This window comes from Lissotriton vulgaris, chromosome 11 (genome assembly GCF_964263255.1).
Source record: "Lissotriton vulgaris chromosome 11, aLisVul1.2, whole genome shotgun sequence".
NCBI lineage: Eukaryota > Metazoa > Chordata > Amphibia > Caudata > Salamandridae > Lissotriton > Lissotriton vulgaris.
Genome location: NC_141699.1, coordinates 246,791,864 through 246,816,707, shown reverse-complemented (window position 1 = coordinate 246,816,707; position 24,844 = coordinate 246,791,864). Strand labels below are relative to the sequence as shown.

The window sequence follows — 24,844 nt, the reverse complement described above, 5'->3', positions numbered from 1 at the left end:
TACAATGGAAACTCTGGTGACCCTGTATGTCTTAATATTCCCATTGTTGGACCTTCCGTTGTTCATTACAGGTACTCGAGCAGATAGGTTTCAGCCATTGAGAAATGCTTCAATCTATCGTTTGTCTGTGAAAGTAATTTTATAATTGATGGCATGTCAATGTCATTTAATAAAAAGCAAGAAACTGAATTTTTCAGTAAAATCATTTTAAAATGAGGAAGTTTCCAATAGATTTTTCCAACCTCAAACACTCCCTTTCTATTGCCTTACTTATACACTCTGTCTCCTGATTACTCCCCTTACATAGCTGTATGAAACTACAGTAGTCCCTCTCAGCCTCCTTTATTTGAAGACTAAAATTATTTTTTATGCTCAGTCTTTCTTTGTATGTTGAATCCTGTATCACTTTATTGGACATCTAGATATTGCTATGCTACATCATATTATGTCATTTTATATTATTAGCATTGGCACTGCATTCTACCATTCTAGAGCGTCATGGTGCTCTTGGGAATATTAGTGCATTTTTATCTTGTGCTTTGCTAAACTAATAGTCCATAATATCATTGTGAGTCAAAACACTAGACTAAAAAGAGGACTTGCTCATTCTATTTCTCTAGTTACTTTACTGAATGCTTTCATACATCTGCACCAAACAAGGGCGGTGATGACGATGAGTGGATACATATGGAGAGCAACTTTTGTATACGTATGGATTCCACAATTCTCAGTAGTGATTAATGAAGGCTCATATCAGCAGTCTTGGGGAATCCTAAGGGGCACTATCCAGTATTCAAGGAGCCACATACTCCAGTCGTGGGACCCAACACATCCTATCTCTACAGAACAAAGTCTTTTTGCATCAGTATTCCGGCAGAATGATGGAGATGCTGAGTGGGCGGGAAACTGGCACAACCTTTCTCATGACACGAGGAAGAGTTGTTGGCATGTCTTCAGTGGCTGAACAGTCTCAGTTGATTCACGTCTTCTCTTCACTTGGAACACCAGTCGGGAATCCATTTAATACTTGGATCTTGATATTATTGCCACAGATTTCAGCCTAATGACAGTAGTCCACGAGAAACCTACTGTCAAGAACTCCTTGTTATATTATACATCTTATCATCCTAGAGCTCCAAGGGATGCTTGGCCGTGGGACAGGTTTGTAGATAGAGGAGGAAGTGCTCAGAAACAGAGGTGTTTGTTGAGCAGTCCTTGTTATTGCAAGGTCTCCTAGTGCAGAGAGCATACCCCAAACATGTAACCAACAGAACCCGGAAGCGAGCCTATAATACTCCCCGCTCAGCTCTTCTCAAGATGCATCCCAAAAAGAAATCTGATTGCATCACTGTTGTCTTGACATTGGATCGCTTGGCTTCTCAAATTAGGCAGAATATTCACAAAAACTGGCATCGGCAACAGAATGTGCCCAGCAAATAGTTTGCTTTCCGACGAGCCTCTAACCTGGGGGACAAGCTTGTGCTCACCATTAGGGGGAATATTCCTTTCAGATACGGCTTGGGCTCCCTACAATCAAGGGCCTTTGCCCCTGTGGAGGGTGTAATGTATGATAACTTACGTCGCTGTCTCTACAAGTAACATTGAAAACCAGACTAGTTTAGTATCAAAATGGTAGGAGCAAATGCAATTCCTGTTTTGTGATCTATGGATTGGAATGCCCTGGTTTGTTCTATATAGGGTTAACCACGAGAAAGGTTAAGATCCGGATGTAGTAGCATATCAGCATCTTCAACGCCGGAAGGCTGACAACTAAATAGGTACACCACAGTCCTATGGATTTCAGATGGATGGTGCTTGAACATCTAGGCTTGAGGGAGCAGAGGAGGCTTTTATCAGAAAAATAACATGGATTTTTTTCTGAGGACACTGATTACACAGGATTGAATGATTTGGTGGAATGGCATAAGACACTGAACACATTGTGTCATAGGGTCTAGGCCTTCTACAAAAGTGGCTTCTGGGACTGCAATCCGCAGCACAGACCAGCCTCATATTCACTTTGTTCATAATAATGTTTCCATATTTTTTTTACCATCTGTAGGAGAGTAGGGTCTGCAATCCTATGATCACCCGGACTTTTTGCTTTTGTTTCACTGGTTTACGACTTTCTCGGGCTGTGGGCCTGCCAATCAGACCCACAGCCTAGCTGTTCTCTCGCTAAATTGACATGTGTACCTTAGGTGCATTACCCAATTGGAACTGGGCCACCTTGTCAGACCCTGTAACTCAGGGCATCGGTGTACCCAGGGCCTACCAGGGGCTGAAGCATGTATTATGCCACCCCTGGATGGCCATCTAAATCTGACACAACTGGCTGCGCGACAGCTGGGGCAACGTGGCGTACTCGCCCGTTGCTTTAGGTATAGTATCCCTATATCTAACCCTAAAATGGACACCCGAGTTCCTATCAGTCACTCCTATGGCAGGCCTTGACAATCCTGAAGGCAGAGTGCGTGGAATCGTGTGAATTGGGCTCTGGCACGAGCCGAGCTCGGTTGCAGCTTGCGGAACCAAGACCCAATGGCTGTTCCATGATAACGCGTGCCATACCAGTAACTTCGGTATCGCGTTATCAAGACATGTCGAGTAAGGTGTCATACGAATCGGGATGCTGACCCCTCACCAATGCTGGCGACGAGGTTAGCATTCCGCCCTTCTAGAGGGACACGACATGTACGTAACTGTGAACCCCGGTTAAAGTTAACTGAAGCCTCAGCTCCACAAAATGGACGCTGCCACCACAGACACGAGTCTGACCTCCTGCTGCTGGGAGTCCTTCCAGCGAGGAGAGCTTGGACAAAGGGTTTCCTGTCCGGGGCGGTGCTCGCACCATCCCAGACAGGGTTTTGTGTATCCTGGGTAGGCAGGGCTTTACAAGAAGGTGACTGCGGAGTGGCACCCCAGTGCTCACTACGCATCTGCCGGTTAGAACCAGTTCCAGGGGCGCGCAGCCCCTGACCTGGGGAAAGTCCGGCAGGGGAGAGGGGTGTAACTACCCCCCTCCCTGGTCCCACCCCTAGGGCAGGACCTAGTCATGTACCCACCCCTTTCTTTAGGATAAAGGCAGGAGCGGGGACCCTTCCAAATTAGATCATCTTTGAATCAAGAATACTTTCTACGAAAGGACTTCGAGACTCTTCTTAAGATTTCTCCCTTGTGGCTAAGGAGTAGTCACCCTGCGTCCGCAGGCACCATCCAAGAACTCTGCGGTTTGCTGCAAGTCCTTCCTCAGGAATCCGACTGCCCAGCTCGACGAGAACCGGCTTCCCTGGCACCTCTGACCTCTACCCACATCGTCAGCTCAGCTGAGATCCGTGGGTGCGACGAGACCTCGAGGGACCGGCCATCATCAAAACCTGCACGATTTCTTAACCAGCACGACCACCGAAGGTATCCTCTGGTGAGTGCTCTGGGGTCCGAGAAGCCCCGACCCTGAGCAGCTCCAGCACCGAAGTGCAGCCTCCCAGCATCTCCACGATCTGCGTGGGGCCCTTCTGCTTCTGCCGCTCAGCACGTTGTCTGGTTACTAGCCGCTGGCTTGTGACCTTCTTGACGACATCCGACAACCAACGTTGCTAGTCTGGTTGCTCCAGACTGGCCTTTTCTCCCTTCTGAGAGAGGAGCACCCCGGACCCTCCTGGTCCACTCCAGACGCCATTTTAGGCCCACCACGTGGCCCTGAAATTTGCCAAGGCTTGTTGCCCCAATCCTGGGCCCAGCGACGCCGACAGCATCAACCTTCGTGGGACAGCTCACACCTCCATCCTGGTCGCCGACAACGCCTCCTGGTCCGTGAGACTGCAGAGCCTAGCGTCGTCCACTCACCTAGTCGAGGTGACGATCATCCGGTGCCTCCCGGTACCCTCTGACTACTGGCTAGTAGTACGAACTTGGTCCCCTCTGCTTTCAGGTGTCATCCATCTCTGATCCAGGCTTGGATCTCTACGAACTATCTCCACTGGTCGCCGGCCAGCAACTCCTTCCTTCCGGCTCCTGGCTCGTCAGCGAAGACTCCCGACGCCTGTAAGACTTGTGCAGCCGCAGCCCTTGGGGCTAGGTAACTTCGGCATTTCGGTGCCCGCATAACCTCCTTATTTAAGGGTCCCGAGTCCCTATTGCTTCCGACTTGCCTTATCGGGTCCGCCCGAGACCACTAGAACTTTCCGTGCCCTCGGGCACTTGTATTGATTGTGCACTTGAAGTATTTTCCTAAGAGTTTCGTTGTGTGCTTAGTACCCTGTCCTCATAAAGAGTCCAGGGCTGTTGTGATTCTAATAAATATACTGTTTATTTTCATAACACTTGTGTGGTGTCCTTTCACTTGGTGTTCAAGGGGTATGTGATGGTATAACAGCTGGCTTAACACGCCCTCTAGAGTTTAGCCCGAAGACTGCTCGTATCCACGCTACTAGGATAGCTGGTCTAAGGTTGACTTACAACCAATCACCATAAGGGTCGTTTGGACTGATGCATAGTGATCACTAGAATAGTGAGCACTGCATATCAGGCCAACTTCTCACACCATACCCCCCCACCCCCCCCCCCCCGGGACTTTGTGTAATGCAATAGCACTTACATGGATAACATACTAGGCAGATCCTCTGATAAATGGTCCACTGTGACAACTTCTATATGTTATACTGCTGACTTTCCCTACGTAGTCATGGTTTTAGCTTTATTATCTGTTGAGGTGGACCTTCTGACAAATGATTTACTGTGTCTCTACTAACTGTATATACAGCAGGTGGCCATTTTGTTAAACACATACTCCCAATATGGTGCCATGCTACTTTACACTGTAGCGTTCCATATGTGTGGTGAGAGGGAATGCAGAAGTAGCTCAGCGGTTGCTGCTGCTTGATGTGCACACTTGGGCGCAGACCTTTTTACTTCGGCGCCACAGGTGACGTGCTAACTTTATGCTATTGCACTTGCTGGGCATTCAATGAGGTTGTTGGCTAGTTACCATTGCTCTAGGAAAGCGAGTGTCCTATTTTGATCGTCTTCTCCACTGGGTAGTTTTTCTTCCCAGGAGTTGTCAACCACATTTTCATTTTGTCTGTCAGAACTTAGGCACAACACTGGTTAGATACTTTGTCTTTCAGTGGGACCCTTAGCAGAGGCTGGTCTTTTTCATGAATGCCTTTTTCTTGATCAATGGCTTTGTATCTCTTATGGTGTATTCTCTCAAAAATGGTGTCTTTATATGATGGTGGCTATGATGGTTTTTAACACTACTGCTTAATTTATGACCAGCTTCAGTTCCCATGGGCACAATCTGATCTCGCTTTGTTTTCACAGTAATATGGGTTTAGGTGTGACCATTTAGAGTGCTCCCTGAAAAGAAGCTGGTTGTTCTATGCAATATTGGCGCTTATTACTAGGGGTGGGCAAAATGTTCCATTCCGCCTGCATAATTGGTGGAATTTTGGCCCCACCATGTTACTCTTTAACGTGGAGTTCTGGCCAAATTCTGCAAATCTCTGGGTGGTGTATTTTTTCTCCCATGTGGCTCCAGAACATGCGAGCTGCCGAGCGCAAGCAAAATTTGGCATCGCCTAGTGTGAGTTTCTAGTCTTGGCAGCTACTGGCGTTCACGAGCATCACGGTCAGAGGGCTTCCGTTCCAGTAGATCTGCTGCCACTCAAGTACATTTTCTACTCGTGCAGCCACAAAATCAACTTGAATGGCCGTACACTCTTGCACAACACATGGTGCCTTTTGCGCTGATTTTCAGTGCTGCCCGTGCTACTGATGCTAAATTTCACTGCAAGCTATATAATTTCCATCCGTTAGTGAAATGCTGCACAAACTCGCAGAGTTTTCCTGTAACTTTATGGAATTCCACCGAGTGAAACTCTGCAAGTTCTGCCCACCACTAGTTATTACTCTTTCTGGACATCTTTTCCACCTAGCACATAACCAGTTTCTTACATTAGTGGTCAAAATCCAATTCAGCTTCTATTTATTAGACAAATTGGTCCCTGGCTAGGCCTTCACCTGGTGCAATGTAGTAAATATAAATTGAGAAACAATTTTCTCCCTCCATTTGTATGTTGGAAACGCTTGTGAAAGTCACACCATTTGGGTTATGATTCTTGTCCAGATCACTTATTTTTTGTGATATTTCCCCTTTCTCATTAGCTGTAATGTACTGTTGGGTGATAGTGTGGTCCTCTGCCCTGATGAAAGGGCTGTAAATTCCTTTAGGCAATGAAACATGTTGGCCGGCCGTTGCACTGTGGTTTGAGCACGTAAAATGGATTTTAAAGGTGTGCCGATGACCCCCCTAATTAATTTAATTTTTGGGCAGTTTCGAAACTTTTTTAATACTGTTTTGAATAATCTATGACTCGGAGAATGCGGAGAACTCTGATTTAATAGATTAACTTCCTTTCTGTGATACAGGTGTTAATGCACACACTTTCTGAGAACAGAGTTTTTTAGGCTTTTCTCCACAGTAGATCTTGGCATAATGGCATTTGCCCTGCACATATAGGAACTTGCTGATGATGACATATTAGCCAATCAGTAGCACTTTTTGACAGGATTCAGGTGATTAAGTATGTGAGGCACAATGCTTAAATTGAGCCAGTTGTTTTTGGTGCTTGGCACAGACACTTACGGCCCGATTATGATGCGGTAAGGAATGGCTCCAACCCTCGGCCAGAGCCATCTTTCAGCATCCTAATCTCATATTTGTAATAATTTTCTACCAACCCATTTTGATGGAGTCGGTCGGAAATTATTACAAACAGGAGTTCCGAATGGCTGACGATGGGCTCGGAGCGCCCAAAAGCCATTTAGAAGGCCTGCAGTAATCCCTCGGCCGGCTCTATCCGGCCGAGGGATAACAATGGCAGTTTCCCACTGCTTTTCTGTGCTGGCCTTTCCAACACCAAAAGGCATCGGTAAATTGTCTTTGGGGGCCCACAGCAGGCCCCTCATGGGTGCAAGGCTGCAGAATGGCAGTCTATGGGGAACCTATGGTTCCCCCCTGTTGATCCCTGGCAGGCACCTTCAGATTCTTGCCACGGGATGCAGGGATGAACTGCACCTCTGCTCTTTGCTATGAGAGCATGCATTTATTTCGGAATGCATGCTCCCATAGCAAAGTATAGGATTGCGACCGAACAGGGTGCGGTCGCATCCTAATAGCTGGGCTGGAACCGACTACAGGAAGTCGTTCGGTTCCATTTCAAGAGCGATGTCAGACAGACTCTGGTCCGTACGACATCGCAATCGGGCCCTCACTTGGCTTCCGGTGCATGGCACTGGCACTTAATTGTCAACATCACACTTATGACAGTCTGCCGCATGGTGCCGCTGCTCTTCTAATTTAGAGATGAGCACAACAACGGCTGTTTACAAATTATTAATACCTGCCTCCCCAGCCATTCCTTCAGCTCTGGGGGACCTGGAATAATCTGAACTGTCGCACTTGCAGGCGAGAGAGATGGTTAGTATTTGCTTTGGTACCGTCATTGGAGCGATGACCGGGGCAATGGGCGGTGCAACCTGCAGTGGCCTCCTGGTCAGGGCCCTGGCATTTATTATTTTACAAATTAAGCACTGGCACTGAGGCACTTCCTTATTTTTTACATCAATGGTTGCCACTGTTGACACTACACCTATTTTAGCATGAGCTTCACCCCACATTCAGTACAGTTGCCATGATAGGGGGATGAGCCTGGTTGAGCCAGGAGTTTTGAAGTTGGCAACGGACACGTTTGGTACAGTGTGTATATTTTGTGAGGTGAGAGGACTGTGTGGTTAGGAGAGGGGCATTACATTGCATAACCGGGCTTTACCACCCAGAGGGATGATACCATGGCGACTGGTAACTCATGTATAATAAGGTTTGTAGTATTCAGGTTACTGACCTTATTAACTTCAAGTCTATGTCTATCAGTAGAGATGTGTAATATTTAATACCTCGTGGATTCATTATGTTCAATGCATACATTTGATCACAAAAATTGTGCTATATGTGCAGGGAAATAAGAGCTTTGCGGCTCAGAACAAGGAAAAATGTGGGCATGAAGCTATATGAAAGTCTTGGGGTAGAGTTGTATTTCCTCTTTCAATGCTAGCATTATAAAAGACGATATTGCAGAAAATGAGGTTTTTTTTTAAAGCAAGGCGATTGTATTACATTTTTGTTAAAAATGTATATTTGATAATTTTGTTTTTCACAACCCCATATAAAGTTAGTTCTTAAATGCCAACTGCCAGAGTTCTTACAGCTTGTGATTTCCCCAATTTAGATATGTGTTACAAATTGCCCTATTGTATTAATGGTTCCCGCCCACTCTGCTTTGTCTGTCGCTTTAGGCGGCTGCTTTGGGAAAGTGCTGTGATCCTACAAAGCCGCCGCTTATCTGCCTCTGTGTGGGGCATTGTTATTTTGCAAAGTCCTCGCTAATTCTCTAGACGTGGCTCTCAAATTGACAGATCGCCCCAGCATCCGGGATGAAGTATTTAAAGAGCTGTAAGATCTCAAGATTATCTCCTCAGCGTGTTCGCTCATTATGCGGCTGTCAGCCGCCTTTTTATGTTGCTTCAACAAGGTGGAAAACTGCCAATAACCTCTTTGTTTTCTCAACTGCTAAGTGAAGTACACTGACAGAGAGGAGAAATGATCTGTGTGAACAGGAATGGCGAGGAGCCACAGATAGGGTACGCGAGTGGCTGGTACCCATGTTATTGCAATAACAAGATATCCCTTTATGAAATGGATGTCTGCATAAATCTTGACGTGGATTGACAAGGAAAGGCTTTTTGCACCTGCTTGTATGTCTCCTTCTGAAGTGCTCATTCAAGCCGTGCACACTGGATGATACTTCACAAGTGCACTCACACACCCCCCTAGCACTCCTTCATCCACTTCACGCTCTCTTGTAGGATTAGGCTCAATGTGGTGTCTACAGTGGGAAATGTCTGCTGGTGGTTGCAGGTGGTGTGCAATAACAGTCATTTTTGCTGGCATGGGTTTCATTTTCATCATCAGATTTTGACCCAGACAGGAGAGCAGCAGAAAATGGAGAGAAAAGAAGGAAATGAAAGACAAGGAAACATAGCCAGAGAAAGCAGGGATGGAAAAGAACCTTCATGCATGAGATAAAGAGACATGAAGTAGGGTGGGAGAAGAAAAAGCATGGCATGGAATCAAGATTAGAGATCCTAGTATTCGGCAAACATAGCACTCATCGGGCTCTTAAGAAAATCTTTGGGCACCTACATTTTTAAAAAATGTTAAACAATCAAAGGGGTCTTCATTATGGGAGGCTCTTAATTCTAGATGGGGCCAGTTATTCTGCTGATTGCCCATCTGAATTGATCAGGCCTGCAGAGTTATCTGTCATGTTCCCCTTGCAGATATCAGCTGCTGGAAGAAGGCAAAAATGTTTGAGCGAAGCTGCGGGATAGAATCAGGAACACATGGGGATTGGACATGGAAAAACTGATTTCCCAGTCTAATTCCTATGGGGATGTTTGAAGGTCATCCCATAATCCCTGTACGCATACATATACTCCCATAGTAAATGGGACTTTGGTGCTGTTAACTATAGGGGCGCAAATTTATCACCACCCTCACCAGAAAATTTGTAATGAGGCCATGGGCGTCATATAAGATGATAGTGTAAGAGCGAGTATAAAATACATACAGAGATAAGAAAAATATTAATGAATGTAACAAGTTACTTTGATTTATGCTTACTATAAAAACACTTTTGGGCACATTAAAATAAAGATTTCTTATGATACAAAATTATCTACTTTTCAAATGGGCTCTTCAAGTGAGTTAAACTGAGAAAGTACATGGCCAGTGAAACAACAAACATGCTATCTGGAATATTAAGAGGCTGAGGCTGACTATCATACAAGAGAGACATCCAGAAAGATTCAGGGAGAAAACTGATATTTGTTTCTGTTTTCTGTCATTTTCCACAACCCCAATATTCCAGACTTTGATGTGCTGAACCTGTACAAAATGAGTATCTGGAGATTTCCATACCACTCTTAGAAAGACTCTTGCAACAATTAATAGCTGTTTGAATCATTGTTACCCAAGAACAATAAGAGGTATGAATCTCTCTCATCTGGTGAATTCATCAGCATTGTGAGGCAGTTTGTGGAGGCATGTCTGGTTGTTTGCTTTCATTATGTGGACTATTTCTTACTGGAGTAGATAATCACAAGTTCTTTTACCTATATGTGAAAATAGTCCGTAGTGTTATAGATCCAGCGCTGAGCAAATGATATGGGTTATAGTTGTATGAGTCTCTGAATACCCAATCCAATCTTTGCAGACAACACATTCGAAGCTTTCCTAAATTCATTGAAAATATCCCTTACCTTTTGAAATCTATTGAACCTGCTATGTACAGTATTTATCCCATGCCTTCTTATATGATAGAATTAAGCGTTGATAATACTTGCAATTGGATCCCCTCTTTGAACCCCTGGTATTGATATATATTTTTTCTTCAGTGGTTCCTATCCACAAAGCTATCTCTTTGAGTAGATGTGCCTTAATCCTGTCTTATATGACAATTACACTTGAATATCCAGACTTGAATCACTAACACTTTCTATGTGTAGTTTGTCTTTCTCCAGCCGGAGGGGCGACTTTTCCAGGAGTAAGACTTATTTACTTAAGGGAAAAGTTAAACATTTTTCTCCAAGCTCTTACTGGTCCCACACAATAACATGATTTACCAACACACTCTCACACAACAAGTAAACATGAAACATTGATTTAATATGTTTTTAGGACTCCAAACCTTAGAATGCCTAGTCCAAATAGACCATTTTAATTTTCTGAGTTAATTACTTACATGAACATTTCCATTGGTTTTTCATATGTCAACCAAAATGCCAACATTGTTTGATGGAGAACTTTGAATTTAAAAGAAGTATTTCCTTTATTATCAGCATCAACTTGTAAATGAACTGTTTAATGTGTAATGGAAGTAACTTCCAGGTAGGAGGAAACCAAATTCATGACCTGCTTGGGTCCTGCTGGAGTCCAATTGCCTATTATGCTAGAGGAAGCAGAAGCATTTGTGGTGGTCCATAGATGGGTTTCACCCATCTGAGGATCAACCTGAGTAGACAGGACCACATTTACATAGTTTTGTGCCTCCTGAAAATTGGGACCCATTGACTTTCATACGGGAATGATGTAGTCAACAGAGGCAAGATGAACATTTCTTCATTGAGGTTAGTCTTTTAGTTTTCTAAATCTGCCAGACTGTTTTTGAAGTACCATAGGCTCTCCATGGGATCTGCCAGAGAACCGTGGTGATCTAGGGACCCCATAAATGCCCCAAGGAAATGACCCAGAAGCCCACGCTCTAAGACTCACACCATATATACCCTTTAAATCATCCAGGACCATCATAGCCCACTGCTCCAGTGTTTAGTATGGACAGGGGAAACATTTGAGTGAAACTACTCCTGCAAGGTGAAACAAAAAGACTACTTGCCCTCATGTAGTACTTTTTTAATGAGAGCCATAATACTGTGCAGACTAGAGGTTTTTTAGTCCTCATAACTATTTCACTGTTGCTCTGGATTTATTGAAATGTATGGTTGTATTGTAGGAGAGTACAGACATAAGCAGAGAAGTGCACTGTCAACATAAAATAGGAGAGAGGATTCTAAGTAGTTGGGCTAATATTGACGTAGACCAAAGCAGGTAGGAGTGCATAGAAATTAGCAAAGTCAGGGACAGTGGCAGGGAAGAAGAATGAAGTTGAAACTCAACTGTGGTCTGCTCTATTAGATTAGACTAGTAAACCATCAGGATCAATGGATGTATGTCATTACAACGCGGGCTTTAACACTGCGCTACCATTACGACGCAGCCATCACAACGCAAGACGTTACAACGACTTGCGCTGGAGGCGCTGGATTTAGGAATAGTATGATTTACTATTCCAACTCCAGCCCACGTAACAGTAGGGAAGGTGCTGGAATAGTAAATCATGCTATTCCTTAGTATATAGCGCCTCCAGCGCAAGTCCTTGTAACGACTTGCGTTGTGATTGCTGCATCGTAATGGTAGTGCAGTGTAAAGCCCGCGTTGTAATGACTGTTTCCCGGATCAATTATTCAGTGGTCTTCATTTGTTGTTGTCACTGCACATCTTTTAGAAATCGGGTCTCTCGTTAGCAGAGGTATGTACTCTGCCCAAGATAAGACCACAATCGTAGTCAGGGTAGCTCACAACACAATCCAAAATTATCCTGTGCTCACCCCCTGGTAGCTTGGCACAGAGCAGCAGGCTTAATTTAGAAGGCTGTGTATGAAGTATTTGTGCAATAACCCATACAACGACACAGTGATCCATGTCTAGCAGTATTAGTGTATGAACATGCCTCATTGTAGAATGTGGTGATTCCTGTGACTCATTATCTACATTTCTATTTTTTATATAATCTGACTAGGCAATCTTCATTTGTGCACTTCGTTAGGGGGCATTAGTGCAAAATGTCCACCTAATGGAAGGTTTTGGCAACACGTGTACTGGTCCGTCTAAATTGGTCATACCCAGATACTAAATATTATATATAGCTGTACCAATCAGCTGCTATTTCAATAGCATAAGGTCCACATAAGCTTTAAAAATATAATTTCTCGCACACATAGAACATCTTGCCTAATCATACTGGCTGTTATTTTAACACCTCCTTCAGTAAGTTATCTTCTACATTCCATGCAATTAACCCCTCCCATGCTCGTAGCGGAACCGTTTCGTCAGAGCCTCGGGTGGGCTGTGCTGGTGACGGAATGCTTCCATCACGGCCCGCTCGCCACGCCTGCGCGGCGCGAATTCCACACCTGCGCTGACGTCCTAAAGAGCGGGCGGGCCGTGACGGAACCGTTCCGTCACAAGCACAGCTCACCCGCGTGCCGTGACGGAGCGGTTCCGTCACGAGCACGGGAGCGCCGCGCGGCCCCGCCTCCCCCTTAGCTCTGCGGCGGAATAGCCGCCGCAGCGAAGGAGTTAATATGGCACTGTAAACCATAATTAGAGCAGATTTTCAGTGCAAAGATTCTTGCTTTTGTGCATAATGTTGTTCATAGTATGTTAATCCTCAATCTTAATTTGGCATTCACACAGTATAAATATATTTCTGTAAATACTTGGGTAATCATCAGCTGTGGCTCCCCTGCGAGGTAGGAAAACTGTCGCCCAATTGGCAGACCGCCAGCAAATTCAAGCAAGAAAAATAAAATGATAATAAAACAATTTTATTATAATTTTATTTATCTTGCAGGCTGCCAGCCGATCCGAGAGCGGGGTGGGACAGGGCCAACCATTCTGATGACAGCAGCTACAGCATGAAGCAGTAGAGATGGTCACTGCTAAGTGGGTAAGTCAGTTTGGCCAAACCGACATGCGCACTTAGCAGCCTCCAACCCGAGCTGTGATACACAGCTGGGCGGACAGCGGACATAGGCTCCCAGTCCCTGTGTGAACAGAAAACCAGCCCACTCAGACCAATCCTGCTGCTTCACTCATGCTAGGTAATAGTATTACCGGCATGAGAGCAGTGTCTGGATTTGCCTTGGGGAGTCGGAGAGGCTGTGCAGTGCACCCATGGACTTAAGGGAGTCAGGACAGGAGTAGAAGAGCACCCAGGCGGCGACTGGCAGCAGGTAAGTCATATTGCATTTTTTTTTCTCCCCCACGCTGCTCCATAATCGTATGTCCCAAAGGACACCTCCCAACCAACGATCCATAATTGGTTGTTCTTGTCGCGCCCTTTTATTATGTCATTGTTGCAGCTGACATACTTCATTCGGGGAGGTCTCTTCCTCACCCCTCTCAAAATGGTGCAGTTGTCATGCTCTGTTTTTTTGCAGAGAATGAGCTGCATTAAGCAGGAGTGTTTCTATCTTAGCAAATATATATAAACATTAATTTGCTGAAAATGTGAGAGTAAAGCCTCCTCTGACAACCTTTTCTCAATTCTCTGGTTAGATAAATGATGTCTGAACCCCGAAGACCAGGGTGACTAGAGACTTTTCTTCCCCTCTCTGCCTCACATGCAGGACTAGCAGAGGCAAGGACCATTCACTGGGGAACTGACAGAAGGAATTAACCGGGCCGCCATGATGAATAAGTGATATATGCGCATGTGGGGGCGGGTGGTGTGTACGGCCCAGCGCCTGGGCTTTCGCCTTTGAGGTGTCCTCTTTGTTTCTAGCATTTCTTATATTGTACACATCCAGTGTTTTGCTGTACTGCATCCATAAGCATAAGAGGTGGCACGGGAAACAACCTTTACAACGCAACCATTACATAGCACTACACTTACAGCGCAGGCATTACATCGCTACATCCTTTACAACGCATGACACTACAACGCAGGCATTACAACGCATACCATTACAATGCATGACACTACATCACATGTCACTACAAAGCAGGCATTACAACGCATATCATTTCAGCGCATACCATTGGAGTCAGAATAGTAATTTTTAACCCCTACACTATCCAACACTTACCCTACTGTTGCACCCCCTGGAGTTAGAATAGTAATTTTTACCCCTACACAATCAAACACTTACTTTACTGTTGCCCCCCTGGAGTTAGAATAGTAATTTTTACTCCTATACTATCCAATACTTACCTTAAATGCAATGTAGTGGTATGTGTTGTAATGGTATGCATTGTAAAGGTAGTATGAGATGTAATGGAATGTGTTGTAAAGGTAGTTTTTTAAAATGCGATGTAGTGTCATGCGATGTAATGGAATGCGTTGTAGTTGATGTTGAGATGTAAAAATTGTGTTGTAAGTACATGCGTTGTAAATGTATGCGTTGTAACGTCATACATTCGGTGGCACGAGGTGTTGTATCATGTCTGTATGCATTGGAAGTGGGCGAGCCCAAAAATTAACTGCGAGAGAGAGACCTACCAGGTTGAACCCTCTAACCTTTTTCTCTGTGAATGGTATAACATCATTTAAAGGTGCACAGTTATGTGACAAAAAACAGAGCTGGAAGAAATAAAAGAGTCGCATGGGATCAGTGGCGTAACAAAGGCCTCCACAGCCCCTGCAGTGCGTTGGGGGGCCGAGCTCCAGGGAGCCCCTTCAGCACTGTACCCTGGCCTGAGAGCTCCTGAGTGAGTCTGGAATGGGGAACCCTCTATGTACTTTGCAGGGGGGCCCCCTCAAGTTTCGTTACACCACTGTATTGGATCACACAATCAGGGAAGTCAGGACTGATCCCAAGTTTTGTATATGTGTATTTGAGCCACCAGATGGATATTTCTGTGATCAGATAATCCCTTCTATTCACTTACTGGAAACCAAGGTTATTTTCAGGGTGAAAGATGCATAGAGAGAGACACATCCTTGAGATCCAGCATGGTCAAGTAATCCCTTGAAGTAGCAGCAGGATAACTTCATGCATTGTTGTCATTTTGAAGTAGGCTGTCATTACCTAACGATTGAGTGACCTTAAGTCTAGCTTTGATATTAGTGTTCCATCTTTTTGGGGGATTAGCAATTATACCCTTTACAATGACCAAAAACTTGACAGAGTGCAAGCAACGTGGCAAAGTCGGACCCATCATGTTCCACTGGCACTCCGCAACTGCTCAAGATGTTAAGTGTTTTACATAACCATACTTTGTCCTAGCTCCTACAGACTGAGGTGCGCCCCATGTCACCTGCAGGCATCACATGACCCAGCAACACATTTGTAGTCAGAGAAAGGAGCCTGCTGAGGATGATAAGATATGCATATGGATGAGATGTGGAGAGAAAAGGGTGCATATGTCTAACGTAGAATGAGCATAACGGGCATGTTTGAGACACTCTGGAAACCACTACCTCTTCCACAAGCCTCAGTAATGTTTCATTCTCAGTCTCACAATTTCAGAATTGAAACATTTTATTTATTTTATTTACCTTTTTGCTTAGCCAAATGTACTTGAAAATGCACCATTTGCCCACTCTTTTTTCAAACTTTTCCCAGGAGGAGACGCCCTTTGCATGGTCGCCACAGGGCACTCATCCAGAAAGTTTATACCTCACCGCTTTCAAATGTAACCAGCTGCCACTCGTAAACATAGATAAGTCAATTAATCTATGTGAGGTCTGCACATGTGGACTTTCCATTTTTTATTATACTTGAACTTGGGCATCAGTAACTTATAGGCTTGTCTTTAATTTGATATATCAGTAAAAGGCTTTACATCTGAAATTGCACTGCATAATGTATCATACTTAGTAATAGAAATCCTATGAATTCCAGACATTGGTAAATGTTTGCAGAATTTTTCATATTGTTCCTGGTTCTAAAATAGTTTTGTGCTTGGAAAAATGTTTAGAATTCAAATAAGGCTACAACCCCTCCCGCTCACCCCCCTCACCCCCACCCCCACCCTAACCTGAAAATATCCATTTTAGGGATGTGACATAAAAAAGGATGCTCAAATTGGAATGTACTACTCGGAGACATTTTAAATTTGTACAGGATTTCCAGCTGTCTATTGTTGGGATGCTACTGGGGGGGTCTATCACAAATATTGAAACCTGTGCGGGACTGCATGCATACACCATCTGTTCTAAGAAACTCTATGGAATATCTTGGCTTGAGAACCAAGGGTGAGGCCTTCTACTCCAGACTGCTATAATGAATCATATTTTGAAATATATTTGCTCAAATACCTAGATCTTAAGTACGCAAAATATTTCAAGATACTTTTCGGATAATATCTGAATGTATGATTTGTATGAGTCTTTGAAAGGGATGACTGAAACATATTTTACTGCAATAAGTATGTTATCTTATCTTATGAAAATAGTCCAGAAATACTGAGAGGTTCTTTGTAATTTTGGCATTTAGGGAATGTGCTTACAATAATATGCATTGTACTAGACAGGACTGTTGCTGATTGTTTGAAAGCAGTTTTATTACCGAAATTAAATGAAAAATGCTTTTCTGGCATTATAATTCCCTTTGGACTCTACCACAAATTCACTGTTGCTGTAATTATAATGTATGGTTAACTTTTTAATGAGGATAGGTCCTTTGCTAACAGTACCTTACATATTTTATTTATCAATATGTTTTTTAAATATTATTGTACTTTCTCATGCAACTATAATGTAGGTGTGTGTCTCTGGAACATACGCTGGGGTGTAGTTCTCACTGGTGTTTCTTCCAGGTAATTGCACGATCTGCAATAGTATGGGAATCTTCTCTGATAAAATTGCCATTCAACGTTTTAACCTAACCATGAAATACTATGTCACATAGCTCACCTTGGAAAGGTGGGTTGAATTTTCTGAAGTAGCCAAAAGGTCACTTGCAATGCTAACAAATCATCCATAACTAAAACATGCATAAACAAATATAGATATTAATACACATCCACAGTGGTGATTCTAGGGCATAACCTTCCATAACATGAACAGATAATGGGTAATATTTAGTTGGATGGTTGTAACAAGTGCAACTTGTGGCTAACAACAGAAAGCTTCAGTAAAGTTGATATGGAATTCCAGTGCACTACAATCCCAAGTAATATATAACCAAGTGATGTGACACAAGGAGACAGGCAATGTGTTGCAATAACTGTACTGTCATGTGCGTGTACTTGGGGTAGTATAATACAAAAATTACTAGGACAATAGGGATCAAATCCACAAAAACTGGTAAAAGCATTTGATTGAGTGGTGGTTGAAATATGAGGTAGAAGGGTAAAATGATAGCATAACATAAAAAAGCCTCGGGCAATAGTGACCAAATCCAGAAAAGCTGGTAAAAACATTTGCTGGAGTAGCAGTTTGAATATATAAAGCAACACTTACAGGGCTCCATATTTTACCCTTTAGAAAAGTTCATTATGATGCCACATATGGGGGATTTAGGTAAAATTATCAACAAGTAGGCAAGTTGAAAAAAATATATATATAAATACAAGATAAACATTAGGAAACCATTTTTGGAAAAGTTATTATTGCAATATTGTTGCTGACTGGTCTATAGGATGAAGCTCTAGCTATATCTATATAATGCAGAGGGTAAGGCCGATAGTTATTCTCGGCGATCCATGGTCTCATTCCAAATCTGCATGTCTGTGACTTATGTACAGTGCATAGGCATATAGGTCTGTTGTCACTAGATGAAAAATATGTTACTGCATATTTAAGGCTAATTACAAGGAGGTGAATCTCATTACACTGCTGGATGCGTTTAATTTCACTCTGTTCTCCATTGTCGTTCTAACATATGCGTTTTCTATTTCAGGAATAATTCATCAGATGAAAGGAGACTACGACACTGCACTGAAACTACACAAAACTCACCTCTCCATCGCTCAGGAGCTCAATGACTATGCAGCTCAAGGAAGAGCCTATGGCAACATGGGCAATGCCTATAATGCCCTTGGAGTATATGATCAAGCGGTCAAGTACCATCGACAAGAGCTTCAGATCTCCATGGAAGTCAACGATCGAGCTTCTCAAGCTTCCACACATGGCAACTTAGCTGTGGCATACCAAGCTTTGGGCGCTCACGACAGAGCTTTGCAACACTACCAAAACCATCTGAACATTGCCCGAGAACTGCGGGACATACAGAGCGAGGCTCGGGCGCTGAGCAATTTGGGCAACTTCCACTGTTCACGAGGTGAATACATGCAGGCGGTACCTTACTATGACCAGTACCTCCGATTATCCCCTGAACTTCAGGACATGGAGGGTGAAGGAAAGGTTTGTCATAACCTTGGCTATGCCCATTACTGTCTGGGGAACTATCAAGAGGCCGTAAAGAATTACGAGCAAGATCTTGCACTAGCCAAGGACCTACACGACAAGCTGAGCCAAGCCAAGGCTTACTGCAACCTGGGTCTAGCTTTCAAGGCATTAACAAACTACAGCAAAGCTGAGGAGTGCCAGAAATACGTGCTTTCACTGGCCCAGTCATTAAATAACTCGCAAGCAAAATTCCGCGCTCTTGGAAACTTGGGTGACATTTTTGTTTGTAAGAAAGATGTAAATGGTGCTGTAAAGTTTTATGAACAGCAGCTGGCCTTGGCCCATCAAGTGAAGGACAGAAGACTGGAAGCAAGTGCTTATGCAGCACTGGGCACTGCATATAGGATGATACAAAAATATGATAAAGCTTTGGGGTACCACACACAAGAGCTTGAGGTTTACCAGGAACTTAGTGAGGTTTCTGGTGAGTGTAGGGCTCATGGTCATCTTGCGGCTGTCTACATGTCGCTTGGTAAATACACAATGGCATTTAAGTGCTACGAAGAACAGCTGGAACTGGGACATAAACTGAAGGATCCTGGGATAGAGGCACAGGTCTATGGCAATATGGGCATTACCAAAATGAACATGAACGTCATGGAAGAAGCCATTGGCTACTTCGAACAACAGTTAGCCATGTTGCAACAACTGAGCGGCAATGAAGCTGTACTAGACCGGGGACGGGCTTATGGCAATTTGGGTGACTGCTATGAGGCTCTGGGTGACAACGAAGAAGCCATTAAATACTATGAGCAGTATTTGACCGTTGCGCAGAGTCTGAACCGTATGCAAGATCAATCAAAGGCCTATCGGGGCCTTGGGAATGGACACAGGTAAATAAATATATTGATCAATTAGGATATACACTAAGCTATAACGTGAACATGTTAGCCTGTAGCATTTGCCTATTTAAGACTGTCATGCAACTGCACCCTGTTGTAAGACCTAATGACTTTATCACATAAACACAATGGTCACTCTTGACATTGCGCCTTAAAGTCAATGCACTTACATTCTGTAAAAAAGAACACAGCCATGTTGAGAGCTCCATAGAAGTCAATTGGGAGGCAGAGGGTCAACAATGGCTGATAAAGACATTCTGTTCCAGCTTTTCAGTGTTTGTGTTCTGCTTCTCTCTGTTTAATATAAGAAATTCTACCCTTAGTGGTTGGAATATTCTAACAGAATTGTAACCATTCTGCCTCTGGCTATACCCTATGGTAAAGGCCCTCTGCCTCTTTAAAGGGTTCTTGCCTGCAGCTCAGGCCTATAAACAAGGTAGACGGCTGGAATGGTGGGTCTAAAAATAAAATTACGTTTAAATACAACAAACCCATTTCGATATAATCAGTGACTATTCTGAAAATCTGGCATGGATCTGGCCATCCTTGGACTAAACATTGTATTGTGACAAATTAAAAAAAAATCAACTTTCCATTGTTTTAAATGTTCTTGAAGTAATAATGTTAAATAATGTGATATACCATAGACCAGTATGAAAAAGGATATTATTAATATGGAATGACAACGTTAGATGAGATAGTTGCAGGGTTGTAAGCATGACAGCATTGTCTACCACCACTAAAACAAATTTAAGGGCAATGCAAATGGGCGACTTGTTTTGTTAGCTTTATAATCTCTAATCAAAAACTGAAAATATGTTTTGCAATGAAAACTCTATCTATATTCCTCTTCCTTCACTCCTTTCTTTTCTGAAAAATATTTCATTCGTCATAGCATGTTGGTGTTGTTGGCATACATACTACCCTTGATTCCATATTTACACTATGATTGCACTAAAGACATCTAGTTATTTATTTATAAAGTTTTAGGACCTGCCAGCATGTTACAACCTCCCCAGTTTCACTATTTTGTGTATGGTAACTTATAAACTTGATTTAACCTCCTCCCCCTGTATCCTAGTATCTTCGGCATGCTTTAATTCATCCATTTCAAATGTATTAATTAAACAACACTCTACAGTTTCAACTGTTTGTATTCAATTGCCACTGGTAGGTATGAACAGAGCCGGCTATAGGGCGGTGCGACCGGTGCCAATGTGCAAGGACGTTGACCTCTGGTGGCACCGGGTTTTCAAATATATTTTGAATTTGAAACCACTTGCTGCAGAGTTCCTTGCCTTTAGCAATCTACAGGCAACAATAAAAATGTCAAGATAACTCTGGTCATTAATGGACTTGCTGGAGACAGAGCAGAGTTTTGTCTAGTGGAAGTTTTGACTCATCATAAATTAGCTCAGAGGGTTAATATAAATGATGCTAGGCACTATACCATGAAGATCACAAAAGTGCATTTAATGTAGATAGTTCAGTGGGTTACTGCTTTTGTCAGAGAGAGATGATTTTCTTCTTTGCAGTTTATAAGTTTCAATCATATTATTATAGCACAGTTAGCAATTAACTTTCATCAAAGAACTGTATGCAAACTGCAAGATATAGGTAGGGCTGCTGGAATTATGTGGCACATGAGGGCCACATTATGCAGCAGGGTTGAGTAAATTGGCAAGCGAAGGCAAATCATGCAGTGTAATATGGCACATACTATGATAGTATTACTTCATTAGTTTGTAATATTTACACTTGTTAACACTGTCTGGACATTGTTTGCACCTCAATAGTACTAATTGAACACTCAAATATAGCAATAAGCAACAGAAAGGTGTCTGCTCAACCTTTGCAATGGGCCTTCCACTGCACAGCAACACATGTTGCTGCCTTTTTAGTAACTTTTAAACTATCTGAGCTAGAATTTATTTTGTTGGTAAAATCTGCAGATTATGTGGCAAATGCAGCAAGTCTTATAATAAATCGTAAAATGCTACAGCCTCACAATTGTATAAGTGAAGGCGGCCCCATGTGTTGGTTAGAGCGTTGTGTTTTTTCTCTGTATATTTTAATATCCTAATGTTGCTAAAAGGGGTTCTTTAGGGTAGAAATCAATATCTATAAGAAAAGACATCTCCCAACCGCAGTGTTACATTTTAAATTCTGAGTTAGGGCTTCTCCAGATCAAGCACTCTTAAACTATTTGTGAATCCTGCATCTTGTGGTCCTCTTTGTCTTATGTAACATTTCCTATGCACTGATTTACACATGTATGATTCATTGTCTCTGTATAATGTGTGCGTAATGTAATGGGCTCTGACACCTTACACTGGTTGAGCAGCAGTATAAAACAAAATAAATGTGAGAGACAGTGGTGTTGTAGACCTGACATGCACTGTTGGAGGGGATATGGAGAGAAGGAGGTCATAGGGGGCACCAATAAGCATTGTTGCACCGGGCGCCATCAGCGCTAAAGCCTGCCCTGGGTATGAATGAACTCCAGCAACATGTGCAGTAACTGTGCCATCTGTACCATTACACATGTAGATATCACCCTATCTTGACGAGCAGGCATATAATGTTTTGTTTCCTCAGACCTTTGCAGAAACGTGTGGATGTAAGATTTGTCTGTGAGTCTCTGATGGTTTAAGTGAGCACAGAATTAACAGGTGCACATGCCTACCAGTTCAGTGAGATGGTGTTGGGACAGAAAGTCACCAGATATATTGGCAAGCCACTAGAAAGTTCCAATAAGTTTTTAGGTCTCGCCGAGCCAGCGTGCATGCGCTGCTCTGCGAGGCTTCTAGAAAGGACTTCTAACTCGGAACACACGCCTGTGCGTGCGTTTTTATTTTGTTGCTCACACGCTATTGGCCTTTGCATGCATCTTTCTAAGAAAGACAGAACGCAATTGGCAAAGGCGGGTGCATGTCCCACCTTTGCTTCCTGCCACGGTCTAGGGCTTGCGAGAGCGAGCATCAGCGCCATCTGTTTCCAATTATTGAGCCTGCGTCTCACGTTCATGTTAATTGGAAACAGATAGCGCTCGTGTTTTTTCTTGTTTGTTTTTGGCGGCCAGCTTTCTGCTTTAAAGTTTGTGCACCGGCAGGACCGGGTCTGGTGGGAGCATGAAAATGACACTAGCAGGAAGCAGACCCCTTCTAAGAGGTGACGCCGCCGCCAAGCCCTTTTACACTTTTTAATTTCCTTGCTCAAACACACCGCTGCACACAGTAAGTGTCATTTGGATGGCCCCCGCAGCAAATTAAATCTGTTGTCTACGTAACATTTTGTCAATTACTTCTACAGGTCTTTTCATTTCTGAAAAGAAATTTAATTTATTTGAATCGAAGCCCAGCGGCCGTGATTGGTGATGGCCTACTGTACATAAACAGCACCATGCAGGCAGAGGCATCTTATCACTCAATACTGGCAGGCCAGCGAAAGGAAATGGGGCATACATTGGCCTATTTTCATCCATGCTTGGGTCGAGGGGGTGCACAACCTTGAAAATGTTGGTGTGTTTTGAATGTTTATAGTTTTACTATAGTAATCTGACATTTTGACGTACCTCCTAATGTAGAAGCAGGGTGAGGTGCAGTGAGAGTGCTCTGTCTGATATCACACGGTGTGTCATGCCACAAGGTGTGGTAAGGAGTTGAATACACTACAGCTGTCTCCAGGTTGGCCTGTTCCATCAAATATTGCAAGCATTTGCAATGCAATAGGTCTTGCAATTATGAGAGTTTGAGCTATTGACATTGCAAATAACAATGACTTTTATTTTTGGTTTTTTTAAAAACATAAATAAAAGGTATTGTCATTTACAATGCCAATAGCTTAAACTGACGTAAATGCGAGACCTATTACATTGCAAATCCTTGTTTTAATGCTCTCCTCAGTCTGCATGTCAATCATGCATGCCCTCTGATGAGCCTCTGTTTAATTGATTGTGACCATAGAGCTTGGCTCTGAGGTGAAGGAGGCATACAAATTGCACCCTTCGTTTACAAAAAGTGGCTGCTATCCTCTCTAACATGGCTGTTATAGACTGAAAGGAGCGGTAGCATTAACCAATAGTCAGGTTAGCTGTACCCCTTGGAAAGGGTTCCCTGCCCACTCCCTCCATGTAAAGTCGGTGAAATCTGCCTTGCTTGGATTCTTGTGGCTTCTATCATGTATATCATGATCTTCATGTCAACTGCTGAAGCCACATCACTGCAATACATGTATTGGTATTGTTATTCTAACCTGTGCAAAATGTCTACATATTCCAATGTTAACTGTAGTATAGTGCTTAGTGTCTAGAGGTGCTGGGTGTCAGAGCTCTGGCTCAGATGGTCATTGAGACTTCTGATTTTCACTATGCATCTTAACTTCATGTATTGTATATTTTTCTTCTGTTCATGAACGTAGCATGGTCAGTAAGATTAGGGTGGAGATGTGAGATTCAGATTTTCCGACAATCAGGCTGACATATAATGTTTATATACATTATACCACTAGCAGGGTGCATGAGAGGGGCCTACGGGGCAGAGAGGAGAGGAATGCAGATTGTAGGAGCACTAAGAGAGGAAACACAATATTTTGTAAGATAACCAATATTTTTTAGTACTTTCAAAATATTGTGTGTGCATTGTTGTCTGTGTGTATGTAAATATTCCTGGTGAAATCCGACTGATATCTCACAATATCACGACTGAAAACACCTCTAGTCAACTACTGATTAGAAAATACATCCCAAACACCACCCCCCCTCACACGAAGCTACGCCCTTGCTTCTGTTGGTTAAGGTACTTTTCTTTTCGAATTTAAAGCACTGACGACATTGATTTAAATAGTTGGTATTGGTGTTTGAACTGTATTGTGAGTGTCTAACCCACCTCACCTCCTTGTGTAAGCCTTGGACTTTTCAGTCTCACTATCTGATACGGGCTGGAGAGGAGAGTAGAGCCTGGTTGTGCAGTTTGGTGTCCTATAGTACAGGTGTTCTACAACACCAAACGGGAACTCCACCTGATAAAACTGAAGCCCAATAATCATGACTGCCCTTTTGTCCAAGAAAACCAGTTGTCAAGGATGAATAGCGAGATAGATGTCAAACATGGTGTGGCCTCTGAGTGACCACCAATGGGCGATGTTGTCCTTGGCTTTTCTATGAATCATCTTACATCCTAGTTGGCC

General features: G+C 43.2%; 1 protein-coding gene across 2 annotated transcripts in view; it reads left to right on the top strand.

The window, feature by feature from the left end:
* TTC28 (tetratricopeptide repeat domain 28) overlaps positions 1–24,844 on the top strand; it is a 1,842,918-nt gene that overhangs the window by 1,508,115 nt on the left and 309,959 nt on the right. For both annotated transcript variants that reach the window (XM_086943149.1, XM_086943150.1), the window contains one exon: positions 18,307–19,648. In XM_086943149.1, the coding sequence (XP_086799275.1) occupies positions 18,307–19,648 (1,342 nt within the window). The remainder of the gene's footprint in view (positions 1–18,306; positions 19,649–24,844) is intronic.